This window comes from Vipera ursinii (genome assembly GCF_947247035.1).
Source record: "Vipera ursinii genome assembly, chromosome: 3".
NCBI lineage: Eukaryota > Metazoa > Chordata > Lepidosauria > Squamata > Viperidae > Vipera > Vipera ursinii.
Genome location: NC_139516.1, coordinates 6,184,829 through 6,208,253, shown reverse-complemented (window position 1 = coordinate 6,208,253; position 23,425 = coordinate 6,184,829). Strand labels below are relative to the sequence as shown.

At 44.6% G+C, this 23,425-nt stretch overlaps 2 protein-coding genes and 1 long non-coding RNA gene across 4 annotated transcripts in view; 1 reads left to right on the top strand and 2 right to left on the bottom strand.

Annotated features, from left to right (window-relative positions):
- Window positions 1-23,425, bottom strand: part of LOC310639369 (peroxidasin-like) — a 75,180-nt gene that overhangs the window by 47,578 nt on the left and 4,177 nt on the right. Inside the window, exon 2 of the mRNA XM_083361045.1 lies at window positions 2,222-2,293. Coding sequence (XP_083217171.1) covers window positions 2,222-2,293 — 72 coding nt within the window. The remainder of the gene's footprint in view (window positions 1-2,221; window positions 2,294-23,425) is intronic.
- Window positions 11,878-23,425, bottom strand: part of PCMTD2 (protein-L-isoaspartate (D-aspartate) O-methyltransferase domain containing 2) — a 61,385-nt gene continuing 49,837 nt past the window's right edge. The window contains exon 10 of one of the 2 annotated variants that reach the window (XM_083360953.1): window positions 11,878-12,158. The gene's annotated coding sequence lies outside the window, so the exon portion shown is untranslated. Of the gene's footprint in view, window positions 12,159-21,829; window positions 21,868-23,425 lie in introns of those variants that run through there. The other variant, XM_083360954.1, reaches the window with a different exon arrangement.
- On the top strand, window positions 20,237-21,342 carry LOC310639384. The gene is made up of 2 exons (XR_014492292.1): window positions 20,237-20,509; window positions 20,806-21,342. It is a non-coding gene; the product is annotated as an uncharacterized lncRNA (long non-coding RNA).

Below are 23,425 nucleotides of genomic sequence, written 5' to 3'. Positions count from 1 at the left end.
CTTCTCCGAAGACTCAGGGCGGCTTACAATTTAAGCACAAACCAATATGCTTAGCAATAGCCTTCATTCTATGTATATGCTTGCTTATTAGGGCTTTCGCCCCCCCCCCCCCAAAAGCAGCATTATTACAAAGTCAGCTTAATTGCCCCCAACAATCTGGGTCCTTATTTTACCTACCTCGGAAGGATGGAAGGCTGAGTCAATCTTGAGCCTGGTGGGATGCGAACCTGCACTAACTGCAGGCAGCTGGTGTTACTTAAGGAGGCATCAGCCCACTGCTCCACCAAGGCTCTTCATGAGAGTTTCAATTTTAGGTCTCCTCTTGAAACATCTGCAGACAGTTGCCATGGCCTCCATAAACAGCACCGGTCAAACACATCTGGATGTGCCAAAAGATCTGGTTATCTGACATTTGGCTCTGGTGAGAACAAGCTGGGGTCTGTTGCCATGGAAGGATTTGCGTATGGGGTGGAAATTAGCATCCTATTGACATGGCCCAAGTTTGCAAGCAGAGTTGGTGATAAGTTCCTTGGCTTGCCTAGGCAACACTTTTTGGCCTGGATTTCCTGGAAACAATCCAGTTTCTCTCCCCCCCTCCTCACTTTCTTCAGTTCTAATCAGGCTTGGATCCTGGCTGGAATCTGCTCTGTTGTTTTTTTGTGGTTTTTTTTTTTAAAAAAAGAATTCTCTGCTGTTTTCTGCTGCCTTGGAAGAATTTCAGTGTATCGGTCGTCCTTGATTTTCAACCCCAAAAGGGACCTGGAATTTCCATCTTATGTCATGCTGGTCGTAAGTGAGGCACCCTCAAGACCAACTTCTTTTTAACAGCCTTTTTTTTGCTGTTAAGCGAGTATGGCAGTCGTTAAGCGAATCCATTGTCTCCAATGGGTGGGGGTTTTTTTTGCTAGAAAATGGAAGCTGGTTTCTTTTGGAGCTGGTTGCATAGCACATACAACTTCGGATATTGCACTGCTTCTCTGAGTTGTTCCATGCTGTGGATGGGGTCAGCTTTGATAGTGTCCGGCCACCACGTTCTTCGTTGGCGTGGTTTCCTTTTACTGCTAACTCTTCCAAACATCAATTGGTTTCTGCAGTGAAACTGATATGGTCAAAGAAAGTGAGATTCCGTTTCCTGATTCTGCCTTCTAGTGACATGTCTGGTGCTATGCGCTCCAATTCTTGCTTGTTAGTCACCTTTACTGTCCCAGGATGAAGGTGACTAGCATTTTTTGTTTCAATTTACATGTGTGTGTACATGCATGCCTATGCGCCTTCATAGCCCTGTTGGTTCTCATGAAGGAGAATATTTGTAGCTGAGATTTTAAATGATGGGTCCTTGGTACTCTTTTGCTAGCACTGATGATGTTACTAGCTTGGGTCATGAGACGTCTGCGAGAAAACAACCAAGCTCAGAGAGCACCAAGGACCCCACAATCCTCATCCTCCTCCTCCTCCTCCCAAACACCCTCCCTTCTAGCACTGATGACGTTCCCTAGTTGGGTAATGAAATGTCTGCAAGAAAACAACCAAGCTCAGAGAGCACCAAGGACCCCACAATCCTAATCCTCCTCCTCCTCCTCCTCCTCCTCCTCCCAAACACCCTCCCTTCTAGCACTGATGATGTTCCCTAGTTGGGTCATGAAACGTCTGCGAGAAAACAACCAAGCTCAGAGAGCACCAAGGACCCCACAATCCTCCTCCTCCTCCTCTGTGCAAACCCTCCTCCCTTCTAGAACTGATATTGTTGTCTAGTTTGGGTCATGAAACACCTGCAAGAAAAAAAAAACCAAGCTCAGAGAGCACCAAGGACCTCTATTGGTTCAGCCCTCTACAAATGTCCCAGTCTCTCATGGGTCCTCTTGGGGAAATCAATTGCCCACCTCTGTCCTAGACATATCAAGGCTTCCTAGAAACTCAGGAGTTCTGAAGCCCAGCTCATGAGCTATGCCCTCCTGGAATGCAATAAAACACAGCCCTGTCCAAACACAACAAAGCAGGTGATCCTGCCTGCCCAATTTGAGCCAACAAATCAAGCTATGTTGAAACTCATCCAGCAGACCGTGACCTAAATTAAGCACCGTGCCCCAGCCAAGAAAATCAAAACCATCCATTGCTCAGCAGGGATATTTCTGCGAAGTTAGGCAAAAACAGCTTGCGGCTTTCTACCATTCCTTTTTAGGCAGGGCGGGCGAAACGAGCAGGGAAGCACACAAAAACTTACAGAGTGTCTAGATTCTTCAGATTCCTGAAGACACCTGGCTGGATGCTTTTGATGTGGTTGAAGCGCAAATCCCTGGAAAGAATGAAGAAAAAAAAAGAGGTTAGTCCATCACCCGTGCGTGCTTGGCTTCTCCAATCATTGTGATAATTGACTTTGGTAGGTCTGTGGGACATGCTGAGCTAAGACGCTCAGCTAACAAGTGCATACACCTGTTTTATTCCCCTAAGGCAGAGGTCCCCAACCCCCGGTCCGTGGACCAGTACCGGGCCATTGCATGCCAGCAACCGGTCCGCACAAACAAACATTCATGGGATGCAGGAAGCACACAAAACCACGCACCTTCCGGTCCGCAGAAAAACTTCTCCCCACGGAACCAGTCCCTGGTGCCCAAAAGGTTGGGGACCTCTGCCCTAAGGCACCCAATGCCAAATGTCCACCAAACTTGTAGACAAGTTTGAAGACAAGTAGAAGACAATATTTGTAGCTCAAGAGTTGAATTGTGGGTTCCTAGATACTCTCTGAGCTTGCTCCACGGTTCAGCTCAGAGGTCTTCAAACTTGGCCCTTTTATGACTTGTGGACTTCAACTCCCAGAATTCCTCACCCAGCATGCCTAAAGGGCCAAGTTTGAAGACCCCTGGTTCAGCTCATGATCCCTCGCTCACACACTCACAGCCTGGTCAACAATCACACTCAAATCACTTCCAACCAAACACTGAGGCACAACTTTGGAGTACACGGAGATCCAGTGAATTTAAAATAACAGCAAAACTTTGTTCCATACAAGGTATATTTGTGCTCTCTCCCCTCTCATGCATGCATGCACGCACATGGACACGCACACGCACAAACCTACACTCATCCACACTTACCCACATCTTTCTCAACTAGGTTGCCAGGCAGTAGCCAGAGGGACAGAAGTCGCCAAGTCCGGATCCAAAAATGACTCAAAGAGTGGGTGGACTTCAGGACCCCTTTTATCTCCCCCCAATTCTTGCTTGGTTGATTGACAAAGCTGGCAGTTACTCTTTCCTTGTTGATTGACAAGTGTGGTAGCTGATGTTGGGATTTGGGGAGGGGTTTCCCATGTGCTCCCAACCAACTTCTTTTGTGTGGTTCAGATGACTTTTTTCCTCCTTTGTTTCCTTAATGACTTCCTTCCTTCTTATCTATCCCCTTAAGGCAGGGGTCAGCCATGACTGGCTGAGGAACAACAGAATAACAACAGAATAACAGAGTTGGAAGGGACCTTGAAGGTCTTCTAGTCCAACCCTTTGCTCAAGCAGGAGACCAGGGGTAGGCAACCTTGGCTCTTTTATGACTCGTGGACTTCAACTCCCAGAATTCCTGAGTCATCATGGCTGGTTGAGGAATTCTGGGTCTTGAAGTCCACAAGTCATAAAAGAGCCAAGGTTGCCTACCCCTGGTCTAGACCATTTCAGACAAATGGTTGTCCCAATCTCTTCTTTAAAATCTCCAGTGGTGGAACACCCACAACTTCTTGAGACAAGCTGATCCACTGATTAACTGTTCTAACTCAGGAAATTTCTGCTTAGTTCTAATTTGCTTCTCTCCTTGATTAGTTTCCATTCATTGCGTCTTGTCCTGCCTTCAGGCAATTTGGAGAAGGTCTTTGAGTCCAGGTGACAGGTGAGCTGGGTGGAGACCAAAAGTATGAACCAAAGGTGTCCTGAACAAAACTCAAAAGCTCTTGTGATTCAAGCTATAGTAGCTTGGCTAAATAAAGGTGTCTTTGCTAATTTGGAGGAAAAAATATCCAATGAAGAGTATGGTTAAGGGAAAAAATCCAGTGAATGAATTATTCGTACTTCCTATCCATTCCCAAAATCAAAATTCTGAGCAGAACCTGAGGCTTTAAAAAAAAAAGGTTGCGTATTTTCCCCCCACGTTATAACAGGGCTTTTCAACCTTTTGACCCACTGTACCACTTTTAGGATATGGCAACATCCGAGTACCACCAGTCGCCTAGCAAGGCGTCAAAAACTTGATGACCAAAAAAAAAGGACAAAAGTGAAGAAGTACAGGTAGTCCTCAACTTACAACAGTTCGCTTAGTGACTGTTCAAAGTTACAATGGCACTGAGAAAAGTGCCCCCCAAGCCACAGCTGAGCAAGACACTTGCCTGTCCGCCCGGCGGCGCTCTTCCTCCTGTCCGAGGTTTTCATTGTTGTGAGCATTTCTGTTGAGGATTGGCAGCGGGGGTGGGGTGGGGTGGTGTTTGGTTTTTATTTCCCCCCCCTCTGGTGGGTGATTGCAGCAGGTTTTGGTCACTTCACATGACCCTGGGACACTGTGACTGTCCTAAATATGAATCAGTTGCCAAGCGTCTGAATGTAAATCACAAGACCCTGGAGATGCTGCAACATTCCAGCTGATCGGCTCTTCTTCTGGGCTCAGAAGCGCCAGGATCAGTGCCGAGCTCCAGCTGGAGCCTGGCACTCATCCTGGCGCTTCCGCTGAGCCCTGACAACCCTGCAGCTCCAGCCGTCTCTCGCTCAGGCTTGTGCGGTGCTGCCACCGGTTCAGCTCATTCCCCTCCCCCACTACCACTTTTCTAGGATGGTCATGTACCACCTGCCAGGTGCCAATGTACCACAGGTGGTACCCGTACCACTGTTTGAAAAGCTCTGATGGCATGATGGCTGAGGAATTCTGGGAGTTGGAAGTCCACAAGTCATAAAAGGGCCAATTTGAAGACCCCTGGTCTACTCTGACAAAGAGAAGGACTAGGGGTGACATGATAACAGTCTCCCAATATTTGAGGAATTGTCAACTGAGAACAAGGGACAACCTTTTCTCCAAAACCCCTGAGGGAAGGACAAGAAGCAACGGATGGAAACTCATCAAGGAGAGAAGCAAGCTGGAACTATGGAGAAACTTCCTGACAGTGAGAACAATCAACCAGTGGAACAGCTTGCCTTCAGAAGCTGTGAATGCTCCAACACTGGAAGTTTTTAAGAAGGGACTGGACAGCCAGTTGTCTGAAATGGTATAGGGTCTCCTGCTTGCACAGGAGGTTGGACTAGAAGACTCCAAGATCCTTCCCAACTCTGTTATTCTGATATTTTTAGGGCAGAATTGTTAGGTGAACACTCACATGGATTACACACAGCTCGTGTGCTATAATATCTAGACCACGGGTAGGCAACCTTGGCTCTTTTATGACTCGTGGACTTCAACTCCCAGAATTCCTGAACCAGCCTGGCTCAGCTTGGAAATTTCTCCCTTTCCCCTCAGCATGGCTGGCTCAGGAATTCTGGGAGTTGAAGTCCACGAGTCATAAAGCGGCCTAGGCCTAGGCCAGGGGTAGGCCACCTTGGCTCTTTTATGACTCGCAGACTTCAACTCCCAGAATTCCTGAGCCAGGAGGGCTCAGCTTGGAAACCTCTTCCATTTCTCTCAGCGTGGCTGGCTCAGGGATTCTGGGAGTTGACGTCCACGAGTCATAAAAGAGTGAAGGTGGCCTACCCCTGATCTAGACCCTTTTTAGGGTTAGGGTTAGGGTTAGGGTTAGGGTTAGGGTTCCTGACTGATGAGCAAATTCAACCCATGCAATATGATGGCACGTGCCAACTTACAATCTCGGCTCCTATATTAACTTGGCACTCCAAGCACGTATGAGTTAGATCCCAAAGCATTCGTAAAATTCTTTAGGGAAATAAAACCAAGTCAGCAGCCCGGTGACTTGGAAACGGGAGTCGCCTGCAGGTAAATTCAAAATGAGTCACCCCACATAGAGAAAGAGAAAGAATCCCTTTCGTGTTTTCTCCAGTAACAACATGAGATCGTGAAGCTTTGGAAGGATAGATGATAGATAGATAGATAGATAGATAGATAGATAGATAGATAGATAGATAGATAGATAGATAGATGAATAATAAAGTAAGTAAGTAAGTAAGTAACTAAGTAAGTAAGTAGGTAATTGCAAGACTACAAATTTTCCAAAAAATACTTTTCCGTCCAACTGGATGAGAACTTTTAAGGAGGGAAATAGCAAGGAGGTGCTAGGATAACGTTTCACCCTGTTGGCTAACTTTAAGATGTTCGGACTTCTGCTCCTAGAATTCCTCATACTGCCTGGGAAATTCTGGGGGCCTAAAGTCCACATATCTTAAAGTTGCTACGTTACTGAGCAGGGAGCAAGCTTCCAAGTTGGCTTCCAAACATATGCGGCCATGTATTTATCTGGCAGACCCGAAATAAAACTTTTGCATCCAAGGGTCTTATTTCACCCCAAGAAAAATGTGAGCTGAAAGCTCATGAGCATCCAGCTGTGTTTCTTTCTGGATTTAATGAGCGTGTAAAACTTTCCCCATTCTCTGTCAACAGTCTGTTTTCTTTCTGGAGGCATTCACGGCACCACAGAAGTGAACTGCGATCCTAACAGAATCCTTGGTTGCATAAACCAGAGGGGTAGAGTTGAGATCATGTGAAGCATTACTATTGCTTTATAAAAGCTTAGTAAGATCACATTTGGATTACTGCATCCAGTTTTGGTCACCCCCATTGTCAAAAAGATATTGAGACTTTGGAAAGAGTATAGAGAAGAGCAACTAAGATAGTTAAGGCCTGGAAACTAAAACATATAAAAAATGGTTGCAGGAATTGGATATGACTAGTCTAGAGAAAAGAAGGCCTGGGGGTGACATAATAGCAGTCTTCCAGTATTTGAAGGGCTGCCACAAAGAAAAGGGAGTCAAGCTATTCTCCAAAGCACCAAAAGGCAAAACAAGAAGCAACGGATGGAAAATAATCAAGGAGAGAAGCAACCTAGAACTAAAGAGAAATTTCCTGAGAGTTAACAATAAATCAGTGGAACGATTTGCCTCCAGAAGTTGTGGGTGCTTCAACACTGGAAATTTTTAAGAAGAGACTGGACAGCCATTTGTCTGGAATGGTGTAGGGTCCCTGTCCCTTCCAACTCTATTATTCTGTAGTCTGAAGTGAGGTCCTGAAAACATTTCATAGGAAGCACAAAGAACAGTAAGCTAATAGGATAAAGGTAGTACAGGAAGTCCTCATTTAGTAACCACAATTGGGACCAGCAATTTGGTTGCTAAGCAAAGCACGTGCTAAGTAAAATATAACAATTTTCCAATCTTTTTTCAGCTTTCCATTTCTTTGACAGACCTGTGATAGCTGTGAAAGGGCAGACTGGTTGCAAAGTTATTTTTTCATCGCTGTTATAGCTGCGAACAGTCACTAAACGTGACAGTCACTAAATGATTACAGGTAGTCCTTAGGTTATAAAGGCAATTGGATCACAATTTCTACGATCCCCATTTCTGTTACTAAGGGATGTGATGTCATATCGTGTGATCACATTGTTCAATGATGGCAATCCCACGGTTCCAGTTGCTGTCATAACTCCAGGACCACACAGGCCATTAAGCAGGAGGATGTGGGAGCCCCAGGCAAGCTGACTGATTGGTCCACAAGTGCTGGAGGAGGTGCTTTAGAGCATGGGCAGGTGGGCAGGTGAGCAGGTGCCACAATGGAGTAGGGGGATTTTGTCAGCACTTACTATGGAGCACTGGTGGGCGAAAAAGCAGTGAATCAGGAGCAACTTCTGATGTCCTGCCAGCTTCCCCACTGATTTTGCTTGTGGGAAGCCTGCAGGAAACATTGGAAATCGTGATCATGTGAATGCAAGTTGCGGAAAAGTTGTAATCATTAAGCTGGCATCAGGAGCCCAGGGACCACTGTAACAGCTGCAGTTTTACAGGCAGGGTGTAAATCCTGTTCAGTGCCTTTGTAACTTTGAATGGTCACTGAACGAGTGATTGTAACTCGAGAACCATCTGTACCTGTATTAAAATAGGATTAATGGACACCATCACCCTGATAACTTATAAGTAAGGGTGTAGGTCTATATATATGTTGTATATAGTATGTTTAAAGGTATGTTATGTATGGAGTAGGGGGATTGAGAGGAATTTCATTCTTAATGTGTGCCATTGTGCCTACAGGGGAAAAAATGACAATAAAGGTTATCTATCTATCTATCTATCTATCTATCTATCTATCTATCTATCTATCTATCTATCTATCTATCTATCTATCATGTAGTTCACATCATGGCACATTTCCCCTCTATAAGAGTGGGTAGATTTGCAAATGAGAAATTTTAATGACTGGAAATAAATATTCCCAGAACAGGTTGGATCATATATATGGTACATCCTAAGCTGCACTCCTGCAACACACTTAACCTGGTTACCAAATAAACTCCTTTTCTAGGTTTGGACAACCCACTCTCCTTAAATTGAATTAGCAGGCTAGATATGCATGATACTTTCTGCCTCAGATGTCAATCCTGGTTAATCCTACCCAGATTCAATACTGTAAAAATACAGGTATAAGAGTGAGCCTTAAAAAATAATATAAAACAACTTCCACCTTTGATCCCTTTTATCCTAGTGCCAATCATAAAATCTCATGGCTGGAAAGCTTTTTTCCCCCCTGACAGAGCATGGACAGCTGCTGCAAAGTTTTATTAATCAACAACTTTGTTACATGAATACTGCACAAGTATACAACATAAAGCGTATTTCAAGATATAATTGTGATCCGTGACACCAGGCAAAAAATACAGCTCACTGGCGGGTAAAAAACTGTTTGCCAGACAAGAACGAGAGGCAAAAATTTATCTCCATCTAGAGTGCAATTTTAAAAAAAACACAGAAAACGTAACCCAACTAAAATCATCCATATATTATTTTTTATTTTTAAAAATGCATTTATTTTGCATCATTTCTAAAAAAAGAAGGGGAGGGATTAGAAAAAACACAAACTTATTCTTAGAACAAACAATGATTAAGTGAACTCAGAAAGTGCACAATACAGGTAAACCCTTGATTCACAACACAACCGAGGCCCGAATTTACGTTGCTAAACAAGACAGTTTTGCCCCACGTTAACCATCTATTTTGCCTTGGTTGTCAAATAGATCCCTTAAATCAGGGGTGTCAAACTCAATTTCATTGAGGGCCGCATCAGCATTGCAGTTGCCCTCAGGGGGCTGGGTGGGTGTGGCCAGGGTGGGTGTGGCCTACTGGGTGGGTGTGGCTAGAGTGCATATGGCCTACTGGGTGGGTGTGGCTAGAGTGCGTATGGCCTACTGGGTGGGCGTGGCCAGCTCTACATCGTTCGCATCAAGGGTGCCTATGGGGGCCTGGGCAGGAGTGGGACAGATCTGAGGGTCTCTGGCAGGAGGAGGGTCTCTGGGCCAGGGCCAAGGCAGTGGGGGCCGGTCCCTCACTGTTTCCAGGATGGCTTCGCGGGCCGCATGAAACCACTTCGCGGGCCGGATCCGGCCCCCGGGCCTTGTGTTTGACATGTCTGCCTTAAATTAATTGCAATAACGCAAGCAACGTTTTTTCTCTAAGAGATAACGCATTCACACAACCTTGAATTAGTTTGGTTCTATTCTTTAACAGCGTAAAGGTAGCCCCACCGAAGCAGGGCCTCAAAAAATTAATGAAAACTCATAAATGTTCCTCTCCACGGAAATCTTTAGTAAAAGGCGAAAGATTTATACGATCTGAAGAGAAACCAGAGTATGCTTCAATATCGCCGCCGACACCGATCCCTACGGCGGCGGTTAATACTGAGGTTACGGCGTCCCGCGCGACCGCGCCCAAATGCGTGACCGTGGAATAACAAGGCGGCTTTTTCGAACATTCCCGCCGGTTCCAGAACCGGGAGTATCGCACGGAGCGAAACGGGGCATGCATCGCGGAAGAGTCGCAGGCTTTCCTCTCCGCAAAGCATCACGGTTGAAGCAAATGCAAATGAAGCTCCTCAATCTTCCCGCCTCCCCCTCCCGGTTCGGATTCCCTTTTGGTGCTTTGCTGGCGGTAACCCAGGTAACCCAGGAAGATTGAGATGCTTCATTTGAATTTGCTTCAACCGTGATGCTTTGCGGAGAGGAAAGCCTGCGACTCTCCCGCGATGCATGCCCCGTTTCGCTCCGTGCGATACTCCCGGTTCTGGAACCGGCGGGAATGTTCGAAAAAGCCGCCTTGTTATTCCACGGTCACGTATTTGGGCGCGGTCGCGCGGAACGCCGTAACCTCAGTGTTAACCGCCGCCGTAGGGATCGGTGTCGGCGGCGACATTGAAGCATACTCTGGTTTCTCTTCAGATCGTATAAATCTTTCGCCTTTTACTAAAGATTTCCGTGGAGAGGAACATTTATGAGTTTTCATTAATTTTTTGAGGCCCTGCTTCGGTGGGGCTACATTTACGTGGTTAAAGAATAGAAAAGAACTATGAGGTATTGTGGCTGTTCACCACGTGTGGTGGTGTTCTTGGTTACGGCGTTTGTTGATCATTTGCATAAATGTTGCTTGATGCGTGGGATTCTCGTGTGTGATGATTTACAATAGTTTGTTTACTGACCGTTTCACTTACGTATCGCGCCTTTTCCGGCGGGCCGGCAGTTTAACACGCCTGATTTAGTGACTCTTTGAAGTTATAATGGCACTGAAAAAATTGATATGATCATTTTTTTCACACTTATGACTGTTGCAGTGTTCCTGTGAGCAGGTGATTTACATTTGGCATGCTAGACAACTGGCTTGTATTTATGACGGTTGCGGTGTCCAGGGGTCATGTGATCCCCTTTTGCGATCTTCTGACAAACAAAGTCAATGGGGAAGCTGATTCACTTAACAGTTTAACAACTGCGGTGGTTCACTTAACAAATTTGGCAAGAAAAGTCGTAAAATGGGGCAAAACGCGCTTAACAAATTTCTCACCTAGCAACATCAATCTGGGGCTCAATTGTGGTTGTAAGCTGAGGACAACCTGTACTTGTGTACCTGACTTACCGGAAAATCTAGGAATTGTCTTGCATCTTTGCATTTGGCTGGATATCAAAGGGCGAAAGTTTCTCAGTGGAACATGTGGACAAACAAAGCAATAAAGCAAAATGGATTTGCTTTTCTATACTTTTTTTGCTTCTTCTTTTTTTTTTACAAAAAAACCCAATTGGGTAAAATGGATTCATTTAATGGCTATGAGGTTCATTTAACAACCGTCACCAGAAATGCTAGAAAATCAGGTCTGGTGACATGGTGACTCGTGTAACAACCATAATTTATGACCAGAATTCCGAGCACAATTATGGTCGTAAGAAGGACTACTTCTAGATTGGGTTTAGATAAAGAAATTCATCAATACTGGCAAGTTTTTCTTTAAAGATTGGAATGAGCAATCTACTGGAAAATGTGGGTAGAATCGGGACTGTGACTTTAAAAGCAATTGCTATGCAACAGTTTCTCCAGCAATATCTCCAGTGGCAGCGTGTTCTAATAGGACAACATGAGCCAGATGTTTTGAGATGTTTTCCTCCTTGATTGGAATTTGTACCAGAAGGAAACCTATATTAACATACTGTATCTTCATCCAAAGCTCAGAAATATTTTTAAAATGGACATTGCTGGCATATTTCAAACATGGGCTAAAGAACAGGAACCACCAATAAAGTGCCATCATTGGATTCGGGTCCTTAAGAATGATAACGGGGTGCAGATGGTCTTTGATTTACAACCATTTATTTAGGGACTGTTCGAAGTTACAACAGCACTGGAAAAAGTGACTTATGATCGTTTTTCACGCTTACGACCGTTGCAGTATCCCTCCAGTCACGTGATCAAAATCCAGACGCTTGGCAACTGACTCATATTTGTGACGGTTGCGGTGTCCCCGGGATCACGTGGTCCCCTTTTGCAACCTTCTGACAAGCAAACTCAATGGGAATTCACTTAACACCTTTAACAACTGCAGCGATTCACTTAACAACTTGGCAAGAAAAGTCATAAAAACAGGGAAAAACTCACTGTCTTGCTTAGCGATGGAGATGTTGGGCTTCATTATGGGTCACAAGCTGAGGTCTACTTGTCTCTACACATCTGAGATAAATGTTGATTCAACAGAAAATCCACTTATTAGTGACTGCTAAGAGTTGAGCACAACCTAATGGCGTGTAATCAACCGTCAGAAATATATTGTCAAGGATTGGGGTGGGAGGTGAGGGGGCAGAGAGGCTGCCTAGGTAACAACCCAAGAAGAAAGAATCAGAACAACAGAGATGAAGGGACCTTGGAGGTCATCTAGTCCCAACCCCCTGCTCAAGCGGGAGATCCTATGCCATTCCAGACAAATAGTTGTCTGATCTCTCCTCTAGTGATGGAGCACCCACAACTTCCGGAGACAAGCCACTGAAGGCAAGGAACCCTCAGTGGCTCAACGGTCAGAGGAAGAAACTAAGGAAGGATCCATCCTAATGGAATGGGCAGTTAACATATGTGAAAAATTGGTAAGACTCTGTTAAGGGAGCCTTACAATAAAGCAGAAATAGCTAATCTTATCACATTTCTTGTCTGGGAAGTAGAGGGCTGATATGTATTCAGAGTGTATTGTCTTATATATTTTATAAGGCAGGGGTCCTCAACCTTGGCGACTTTAAGACTTGTGGACTTCAACTCCCAGAATTCCTCAGCCAGCAAAGCTGGCTGAGGAATTCTGGGAGTTGAAGTTCACAAGTCCTAAAGTCGCCAAGGTTGAGGACCCCTGTTATAAGGTATATAATAACTATTGCAGTGTCTCTGCAATGACATGACTGCAATTTGGGCGCTTGCATTTACGACGGTCACCGCTTCCCAGGGTCATTGGTGACCTTCCCAGTTGGCTTTCGACAAGCAAAGTCAACCAGCTGGATTCACTTAATGACCGTAAAAAGAAAGGTTGTAAAATCAGAGGGAGTCAGCTGATGACTGAGTTAACATAGTTTAGCGAAGCAAATTCTGGTCCCTATTGGTGCTTTAATTCAAGGATTAACTTGTAGGTGAAAAACGTAACAGAAAGGTACAGTATAGGGCAGGGGTAGGCAACCTCGGCTCTTTTATGACTCATGGACTTCAACTCCCAGAATTGGAGTTGCTGACTCAGGAATTCTGGGAGTTGAAGTCCATGAGTCATAAAAGAGCCAAGGTTGCCTACCCATGGTATAGGGGGTACCTTGCTCAATAGTAGTAACTGTCAGAGGGATCTTGAAGTCCCAGTGGACAATCACTTAAATAGGAGCCAGCCGTGTGCTGCAGCTGCCAAAAAAGCCAATGCAATCCTAGGCTGCTTCAATAGAGGGATAGGACCAAGATGATGTGAAATGTTAGTGCCACGTTATAATGTCTTGGTAAGATGACACTTGAAAAACAGGTAGTCCTTAACTTATGACCACAGTTGAGCCCAGAATATATGTTGCTAAGTGAGAAATTTGTTGAGTTTTGCCCCATTTTATGACTTTTCTTGCCACACTTGTTAAGTGAACTACTTCAGTTGATAAGTTAGTAACCCAGTTGTTAAGTGAATCCGGCTTCCCCATTGACTTTGCTTGTCAGAAGGTCGCAAAAGGGGATCACGTGACCCCGGGACACTGTGTAACTGTCATAAATATGAACCAGCTGTCAAGAATCTGCAACCCTGGGGATGCTGCACGGATCACAAGTGTGAAAAATGGTCATAAGTCACTTTTTTCAGTGCTACCATAACTTCAAACAGTCACTAAACAAACTGTTGTAAGTCGAGGACTAACCTGTATTGCATCCAGGTTTGGTTGCTGTGATATAAAACAGATGAGATTCTAGAAGGAGTGCAGAGAAGAGCAACAAAAACAATTAAGGGGTCTGCTGGATAAATTGTTTGATGAACGATTAAACTGTTAAAGGAAGTTGGGTATGACTATTTATTTATTTATTATTTATTTATTTGATTTGTATACCGCCCTTCTCCCTAAGGACTCAGGGCGGTGAACAGTGACATAAATAACAGAATGCACAAATACAGATATTGAAAACAAATTAAACCCTAGCCCTGGGGTAGGCAACCTTGGCTGTTTTATGACTTGTGGACTTCAACTCCCAGAATTCCTGAGCCAGCATGGCTCAGCTTGGAAACCTCTCCCTTTCCCCTCAGCGTAGCTGGCTCAGGAATTCTGGGAGTTGAAATCAGTGAGTCATAAAAGGGCTGAGTTTGAAGACCCCTGCTCTATATACATTTTACAAATAAATATCGATTATTGTTCCTTGCACCAATAGAAAACAAATGCAGAGGTATTTTAACCACCCTAGTCCATTGAGGAGCTTATCCCCCCACCCCCTTTGGGATCCAGTCAAATGCAAAACAATCCCTAGATCAGGGATCTTCAAACTTGGCCCTTTGGGAACTTTGTGGACTTCAACTCCCAGAATTCCTCAGCCAGGGTGCCTGGAGTCCACAAGTCATAAAAGTGCCAAGTTTGAAGACCCCTGGTCTAGATCATCTGCTAGGTCGGCTACAGTATTGTGCCTGGCTGAGGAATTCTGGGAGTTGAAGTCCACAAGTCATAAAAGTGCCAAGTTTGAAGACCCCCTGGTCTATGTCATCAGCTAGGTCAGCTACAGTATTAAAAGAAACGTAAGACCCACAATAGAGATCAAATTGCTAACATACGCTGGATCATGGAGAAAGCTAGAGAGTTCCAGAAAAACATCTACTTCTGCTTCATTGACTATGCTAAAGCCTTTGATTGTGTGGATCATAACAAACTGTGGCAAGTCCTCAAAGAGATGGGCATACCAGACGATCTTATTTGTCTCTTGAGAAACCTATATGCGGGCCAAGAAGCAACAGTGAGAACTGGACACGGAACCACTGATTGGTTCAAAATTGGGAAAGGAGTCCGGCAAGGCTGTATAGTGTCGCCTTGCCTATTTAACTTATATGCAGAGCACATCATGAGAAAGGCAGGGCTAGATGAATCAAAAGTTGGAATTAAGATTGCCGGAAGAAACATCAACAACCTAAGGTATGCAGATGATACCACTCTAATGGCAGAAAGTGAAGAGGAACTAAAAAGCCTCTTGTTGCGAGTGAAGAAGGAGAGTGCAAAACTTGGGTTGAAACTAAACATTAAGAAAACCAAGATCATGGCATCCGGCCCTCTCAATTCCTGGCAAATAGATGGGGAAGAAATGGAGGTAGTGACAGATTTTATTTTCCTGGGCTCCAAGATCACCGCAGATGGGGACTGTAGCCAAGAAATTAAAAGACGCTTGCTCCTGGGGAGGAAAGCCATGGCAAATCTAGACAGCACACTAAAAAGCAGAGACATCACCCTGTCAACAAAACTGCGTATAGTCAAGGCCATGGTCTTCCCAGTTGCAATGTATGGCAGTGAAAGCTGGACCATAAGAAAGGCTGAGCGCCAAAGAATTGAAGCCTTTGAACTATGGTGCTGGAGAAGACTCCTGCGAGTCCCTTGGACTGCAAGGTGATCAAACCGGTCAGTCCTAGAGGAGATCAACCCTGACTGCTCTTTAGAAGGCCAGATCCTGAAGCTAAAACTCAAATACTTTGGCCACCTAATGAGAAGGAAGGACTCACTGGAGAAGAGCCTAATGCTGGGAAAGATTTGAGGGCAAGGGAAGAAGGGGACGACAGAGAATGAGGTGGCTGGATGGAGTCACTGAAGCAGGAGGCGTGAGCCTAAATGGACTCCAGAAGATGGTGGAGGACAGGAAAGCCTGGAGGAACATTGTCCATAGGGTCGCGATGGGTCTGACACGACTTCGCAACTAACAACAACAGGACCCCACAAACCACAATTAAACCGCAAGACTGAAAGAAAACTCACCTTTCTTTATTAACTCTCAAGACAATAGACTGCAAACGTGCAATGATTGGCAGAAACACACACGAATCACACTTCACTTTTGTTCTATTCTTTAACCGCGTATAGGTAGCCCCACCGAAGCAGGGCCTCAAAAAATTAATGAAAACTCATAAATGTTCCTCTCCACGGAAATCTTTAGTAAAAGGCGAAAGATTTATACGATCTGAAGAGAAACCAGAGTATACTTTTCCGCCTTTCCCGAAGCGACCGTTACGGTGTCGAGAGTTACTGAGGTCACGGCGTCCGACATTAGTAGGGGCGCAACACGTGTCACTTGGTCTAGAGGTATAGATTTCCACGGTTCCCGTCGGTTTCAAGAACGGCTCGTTCGCACGAAGGGGAAAAAAGAGCAAAAATCACGAGGCAGCCCCCGGGGGGGGGAATTTTCTGCCTCGCAAAGCATCACGGTTGCAAGTGAATGCAAATGAAGCTGCTTTATCTCCCCGCCCAGGTCGGTTTGATTGCATCCAAAGCGGAGTCACGTCGAGTCCCATTCGTGGTGCAAAATGACGTTACGCCAGCGCGGCTTTCTATTTTTAATCGACTACCGGTATTCCCACAATCTTGCAAATGTGGATTTTGTACTGCAATAGCTTTCCCTGTCTGATTTTATGATGGCAGCCGTGGTTTGCGTCGGATCTGAGCCCCAATTCTCATTTCCTGCAAAAAAAAAAAAAAGGCGCCTCTGCTTTTCTTGCAGGACCGTCGGCATATGCTCCGTAGTGTTTCTTTCCATCTCGGGCGCGTTACGGCACTCTGCTCGTGCTCAGAAATCCTCTTGCCCTAATCTTCAAATTGCAAGACAGGTTCAAATAGAACGAGCTTCTCCCCTGCCCCCCGAAGGAAACCCAGTTCGGATTAAGTAGATCTGCTTCTCCCGAGCCATCGAAACTGCGCGATTCTGGATGAAACGTGTAACGGTGATACACGTTGTCATCGGGGCACTGGGAACTATGTCCAAAAACTTTGCAAAACATATCAAGAAATTGCAGCTTCCTGCAATAACTCCAGCAAAGCTGGAGTGTTCAGTTGACTGTTCCATGTTTATTATTATTATTATTATTATTATTATTATTATTATTATTATTATTATTATTATTATTATTATTATTATTATTATTATTATTTATTTATTATTATTATTATTATTATTATTATTATTATTATTATTATTATTATTATTACTATTAATAAAAATAAAAATAAAGAAAGTTGGAAGGGACCTTGGAGGTCATCTAGTCCAACCCCCTGCTCAGGCAGGAAAGCCTATAGTATACCATTTCAGACAAATGGCTGTCCAGTCTTCTTAAAGACTTCCAGTGTTGGAGCATTCACAGCTTCTGGAGGCAAGCTGTTCCACTGGTTAATTGTTCTGTCAGGAAGTTTCTCCTTAGTTCTAGGTTGCTTCTCTCCTTGATCAGTTTCCATCCGTTGCTTCTTGTCCTGTATTCAGGCGCTTTGGATTATAGCTTGACTCCCTCTTTGGAGCAGCCCCTGAGATACTGGATGACTGCTATCATGTCACCCCTAGTCTTTCTCTTTATTAAACTAGACATACCCAATTCCAGCAACCGTTCCTTATATGTTTGAGCCTCCAGTCCCCCAATCATCTTTATTGCTCTTCTCTGTACTCTTTCTAGACTCTCAACATCTTTTTTTACATGGTGGCGACCAAAACTGGTTGCAGTTTCTGCAAGAAAACAAGCAAGCTCAGAGAGTATCAGGGATCCCTCTTGTCAACCCTGAGCTACAAATATTCTCCTTTATTAGAGAAAGAAGGGAGGGAGGGGCGGATTTTTCCAGCTTTTTTACAGTATTATAATGGGTTGCACAGTCGGCCAGATGTTTAGGCCAGATCGAGTCCTTCCCAAGGACCTGGGATAGCCAGATGTTGTTTGAGGATCTTAGAGGGGTCACTGCAGGATGTCAGTTGTTCCAAGCAAAGTTGCCTTTTGCCATTGACTCCATTGAGTCCTCGACTTACGACCACAATTGAGCCCAAACTTTCTGTTGCTAAGTGAGACATTTAAGTGAATGTTGCCCCATATTAGGACCTGTGCTGCCACATTTGTTAAGCGAATCACGGCAGTTGTTAACTTAGGACACGGTTGTTAAGTGAATCTGGCTTCCCCATGGACTTTGCTTATCAGAAGGTCACAAAAGATGATCACGTGACCCCGGGATGCTGCCACCGTCGTAAATGTGAACCGGTGCCCAAGCGTCTGAATTTTGTTCATGTGACCAGGGGGATGCTGCAAAGGTGTTTTAAGTGAAAAACGTTCATAAAGTTGCTTTTTTCAGTGCCAGTGTAATTTTGAACGGTCACTAAACAAACTCTTGTAAGTCAAGGACTACCTGTAATGTGGACTGTATCAATGCAGATGGTGTTCCCGTGATGCTTCAGTTGTTTTCGGATTGCACCCAAAGCACCTATAATTATTGCTACCACCTTTGTTTTCTTTTGCCTTAGTTTGGGGGTAGGCCACCTTGGCTCTTTTACGACTCCTGGACTTCAACTCCCAGAATTCCTGAGCCAGCATGGCTCAGCTTGGAAACCTCTCCCTTTCCCCTCAGCATGGCTGGCTCAGGAATTCTGGGAGTTGAAGTCCACAAGTCATGAGGGGCCCAAGGTTGCCTACCCCTGCCTTAGTGTTTCTATTTCTAATTGCAGGTTTTTATACTTTGTGATCTTTTTCCAGTTCTTTCTCTTCTATTTTGCTGTCTCCAGGCATCGCAACATCCCCTTTCCAGACTGTTATTATTATATGTCTAACCGTGTTGCCGGTTCTTTAGCTGGTGTTGGCTTTCATTCACATTAAGTTCTTCCCAAGAATCTAGGATATCTTTATGTATGGCATAGTAGAGGTGGTTCCCGACTTACAGCCGTTCATTTAGTGACCGTTCAGAGATACAACAACACTGAAAAATGTGACTGAAGACCATTTTTCACACTTAATGACCGTTGCAGCATCCCCGATGTCATATGATCAAAATTCAGACAGTTAGCAACTGACTCATATTTATGACAGTCGTAATGGCCCGGGGGAGGGGTGGTGGTGTCACGTGATCCCCTTTTGCGACCTTCTGACCATCAAAGTCAACTGGGGGAAGCCAGATTCACTTAACAACCGTGTTACTAACTTAACAACTGCAAGGATTCACTGAACCACTGTGGCAAGACAGGTCGCAAAATGGGGCCAAATTCACTTCACGTGTCTTTCTTAGCCACATAAATATGGGGCTCAATTGTGGTCGTAAGTCGAGGACTGCCTGTATTTGAAAATCTCGCAACATTTTAACCTGCTCATTTTCAACTTATTTTCATCTCTTGTATTCCCACCCATTTCCAGTGCTGGCACCTGATAACTTTTACAGATGTTCGAGTGAGTCATTCTGGCGTCTTATGTTAGGTGTTGTTTTTATAATGAGCTTTTGCGGTTATTCTTGCCCAGGCTGAGCGTATGACCTGCTTCTTCTTCTGCCTCTTTGCCCTAACTGTACTTGCAGCCCTGAACATCTGGTGGATGGTCCAGGCAGCTAAATCTGTTGCTAAAAGGCCTCAGAGATTTCTCCTTCTTGCCCGACTCTATATTATTTTTTATCTTGATCTGGCTCTGTTTAATATTCAGGCTGAACAGCAGGAAAGAAGCTTTAATTCAATCATCTCTCCAAGCTAAACAAGCGTCCAGATCTTGGAAGAAACCCAATGCCAGTTTGCAAACATTGGAACCATGAATCGGTTAGCTCAAAAGAAAACTGTGGCTGGAGAAATAAAAGTGGAATTAAAATAAAAGCATTGGGGCTGGCTTGTTTTGCAGAAATCGCCTCTTTCCAATCCAGGAAGATTATCTCCTGCCTTGAACCCTACTTATGAGCTGTATGGGTAATCCTCAATCTACGACCACAATTGACCCCAAAATTTATGTCGTTAAGTGAGGCAGCTAAGTGAATTTAGTCCCAACTTTTCTTGCCACAGTTCTTAAGTGAATCACTGCAGTTGTTAAGGTTAGTAACACGGTTATTAAGGGAATCTGGCCTCCCCATTCACTTTGCTTGTCAGAAGGTCACAAGAGGAGATCACGTGACCCTGGGACACTGTGTAGCCGTCATAAGTATGAATCAGTTGCCAAGCGTCTGAATTTTGATCGTGTGACCGTGGGGATGCAGCAACAGTCCTCATTGTGAAAAATGGTCACAAGTCCCCTTTTTCAGTTCTGTTGTAACTTTGAATGGTTTCCAGTCGAGAACTTGCTTTTACTGAAAAGGCTCTAATAAAAAGATTAATCTGTAAATTGAGAATACAGGTAATCCTCAAGCTATGGCTGTAAAGGAGCCAGCCCATCAATGGACCTCACTTGTAAAGGTCTTGAAACCAACCTGGTTTTATGACCTTCTTTCGCAGTGGTCGCTAAGCGAACCCCATGGTCATGGAGTGGCATGATTTTGCCAAAAAGAGGAAGTATATGCCAGTTGTCACCAAAAATATCATAAGTGACTGTCAGGTGAGAGTGGGCTGCTGCAAACAGCCATAGATGAGGCCTTGGTGGAGCAGTGGGCTAATGCCTCCTTAAGTAACACCAGCTGCCTGCAATTAGTGCAGGTTCGCATCCCACCAGGCTCAAGGTTGACTCAGCCTTCCATCCTTCCGAGGTAGGTAAAATGAGGACCCAGATTGTTGGGGGCAATTAAGCTGACTTCGTAATAATGCCGCTTTAGGGTGTGTGTGAAAGCCCTAATAAGCAGGCATATACATAGAATGAAGGCTACTGCTAAGCTTGTAAGTCGCCCTGAGTCTTTGGAGAAGGGCGGGATATAAATGGAATTAAAATAAAAAAAATGTTACAGAGCGCCCCAAATGGTCATGTGATCTAGTCCCACCTGAGGCATGAAAGGCAGTTGGGTGACTTTGAGCTAATCAACAGGGGACAGTGAGTTCTAGACCTGCCTTAGCCACAAAGGCCAGCCTGGTGACTTTGGGCCAATCACTAGGAGACGGCGAGTTCTAGTCCCACTCTAGGTACGAAAGGCAGCTTGGTGACTTTGGGCAATCACCAAGAGACGGTGAGTTCTAGTCCCGCCCTACTCATGAAAGCTGGTGACTTTGGGCTTCTCTCTCTCTCTCTCTCTCTCTCTCTCTCTCTCTCTCTGTGTGTGTGTGTGTGTGTGTCAGCAGGAAGAGGAAGGACTATTAAGTATGTTTGCTGTCTTGAGTTATTTATAAAAATAATAAGAACAAGATTAAAAAAGCCAGAAAGATAGAAAAAGAAAGGAAGGGTAGAAAAAGAAAAAAAGAAAAAGAACAAAAGATAGGAAACAAAGAAAGGAGAAAAAAGGAAAGGAAAAAGAAGAAGAAAATGAAAGAAGAAAAGAGAAAAAGAAAGAAAGGAAGGAAGGAGGGAAGAAAGAAGGAAAGGAAAAAAAGAAAAGAAAAAACGAGAGAGAGAGAGAGAGAAACGGATGCTCTGCTTTGAAATACACATCTTGGCAAGACAACATTTGAGTCAATGAGTGGACCACACCTGTGGGTTCTGCACCATTTAGATGCCAATGTGCCTCAAGCCACCCATAGCCCACTTTTCCACAAAACCCAAGTTTAAGCCAGCCTTCTTGCCCAGCATTGACTCTGCAAGCTGCAATTCAGATTTTTCTGGACCGATGCTTAGTTCCTTTCCATGCAGTTTGACCTTGGACTTCAAAAGACCCCATGGAACAAACAGCCACAAATGGATCTAATTGGGTTTGAAAATTTCAGAGCACAAATGGCCCACAGCTGTTGTTCGCCTTGGAACCCATTCAGCCTTGGAGCCTCAAGCTCCAGCAGCAGAAGTAGCAGTGCCAAAAATACAGTTTTGGTCATCCAGCGGTTGTTTGCAGAGCTGAGTTTCCTGTGCCTTTGCTCTCTTCAGTGGCTGAATTTGGGGAGAAGCAGGGGGGGGCAGAAATGCGTGGCTTGCTTTAGTGAAAAATTGGATAGCTTCAGGCATTTTCTGCTAGGAATGTTAAGGCAGCCAGGTGGCCTTTGATTGAAAACATGGAACAGATCCCTGTTCCTTTTTACGAGGCAGAAACTGTTCAAGGAGCACATCTTTAAATAAGTAAAAGGTAAAGGTAAAGGTAAAGGTTCCCCCGCACATGCGTGCTAGTCGTTTCCGACTCTAGGGGCCGGTGCTCATCTCCGTTTCAAAGCCGAAGAGCCAGCGCTTGTCCGAGGACGTCTCCGTGGTCATGTGGCCAGCATGACTAGACGCCAAAGGCGCACGGAACGCTCTTACCTTCCCACCGGAGTGGTCCCTATTTTTCTCCTTGCATTTTTACGTGCTTTCAAACTGCTAGGGTGGCAGAAGCTGGGACGAGTAACAGGCGCTCACTCTGTTACGCGGCACTCGGGATTCGACCCGCCAAACTGCCGACCTTCTGATCGACAAGCTCAGCATCCTAACCCACTGAGCCACCGCGTCCCTCTTAAATAAGTAAACATACATTTAAATGGGATTTTTTGTTACCGGAATATCAGGTGAGGTTGTTGAGGCTTTTTAAATATGCAAAATGATTGGGCCTAAAGCACTGTTTCTGAAACTTGGGCACTTTTAAGATGGGTCAACTTCAACTTCCAGAATTCCCTAATCGGCATGGCTGGCTGGGGGATTCTGGGAGTTGAAGTCAACCCATCTTAAAAATGGTCAAGTTTCAGAAACAGTGCTTTAAGAGAAAGCAAACCTACTTATTTATATTTGGTGGATATCAACCAGGATAACATTTCATTTTTCTCTCTCTGCTTTTAATTTTTCCATTTACACCTCAGCTGCATAGTGGCATAGCTATAGCCTCCTTCCTCTTTTAAGTTCTCCCATCAGAGACAAGCACAAATCATATATTTTCCACTAAACTGTCTCTCCTCTCAGTTCCTCTGAACATGCAAATCACAGCCAACTCAGCAATCCCTGAGAAATATTTTTAATCTAGGCAACTTGATATATCTCTGGTGGATTTTTTTTCCTAGCAAACATTATTCATTTTATCCTATGTTTTTAAAATGCTCTTTTTAAAAATGCAGCAATGCTTCTCATATTTTTAATTATCTTAAATATCTTGATATACAGGTAATCCTTGACTTACGAGCCCAAAATTTCTGTTGCTAAGTGAGATGGTTGTTCAAGTGAATTTTTGCTCCACTTTCTGACCTTCTTGCCGCAGTTGCAAAGTGAATCACTGCGGTTGTTAAGTTAGTATTTATGACCGTCGCAGTGTCCCCGGGGTCCTGTTCCCGTTTTGTGACCTTCTGACAAGAAAAGTCAATGGGGAAAGCCAGATTCACTTAACAACCATGTTACTTACTTAACAACTGCAGTGATTCACTTAACAACCGTGGCAGGAAAGGTCGTAAAATGGGGCAAAATTCACTTCACAACTGTCTCACTTAGCAGCAGAAATTTTGGGCTCCATTGTGGTCGTAGGTCAAGGACGACC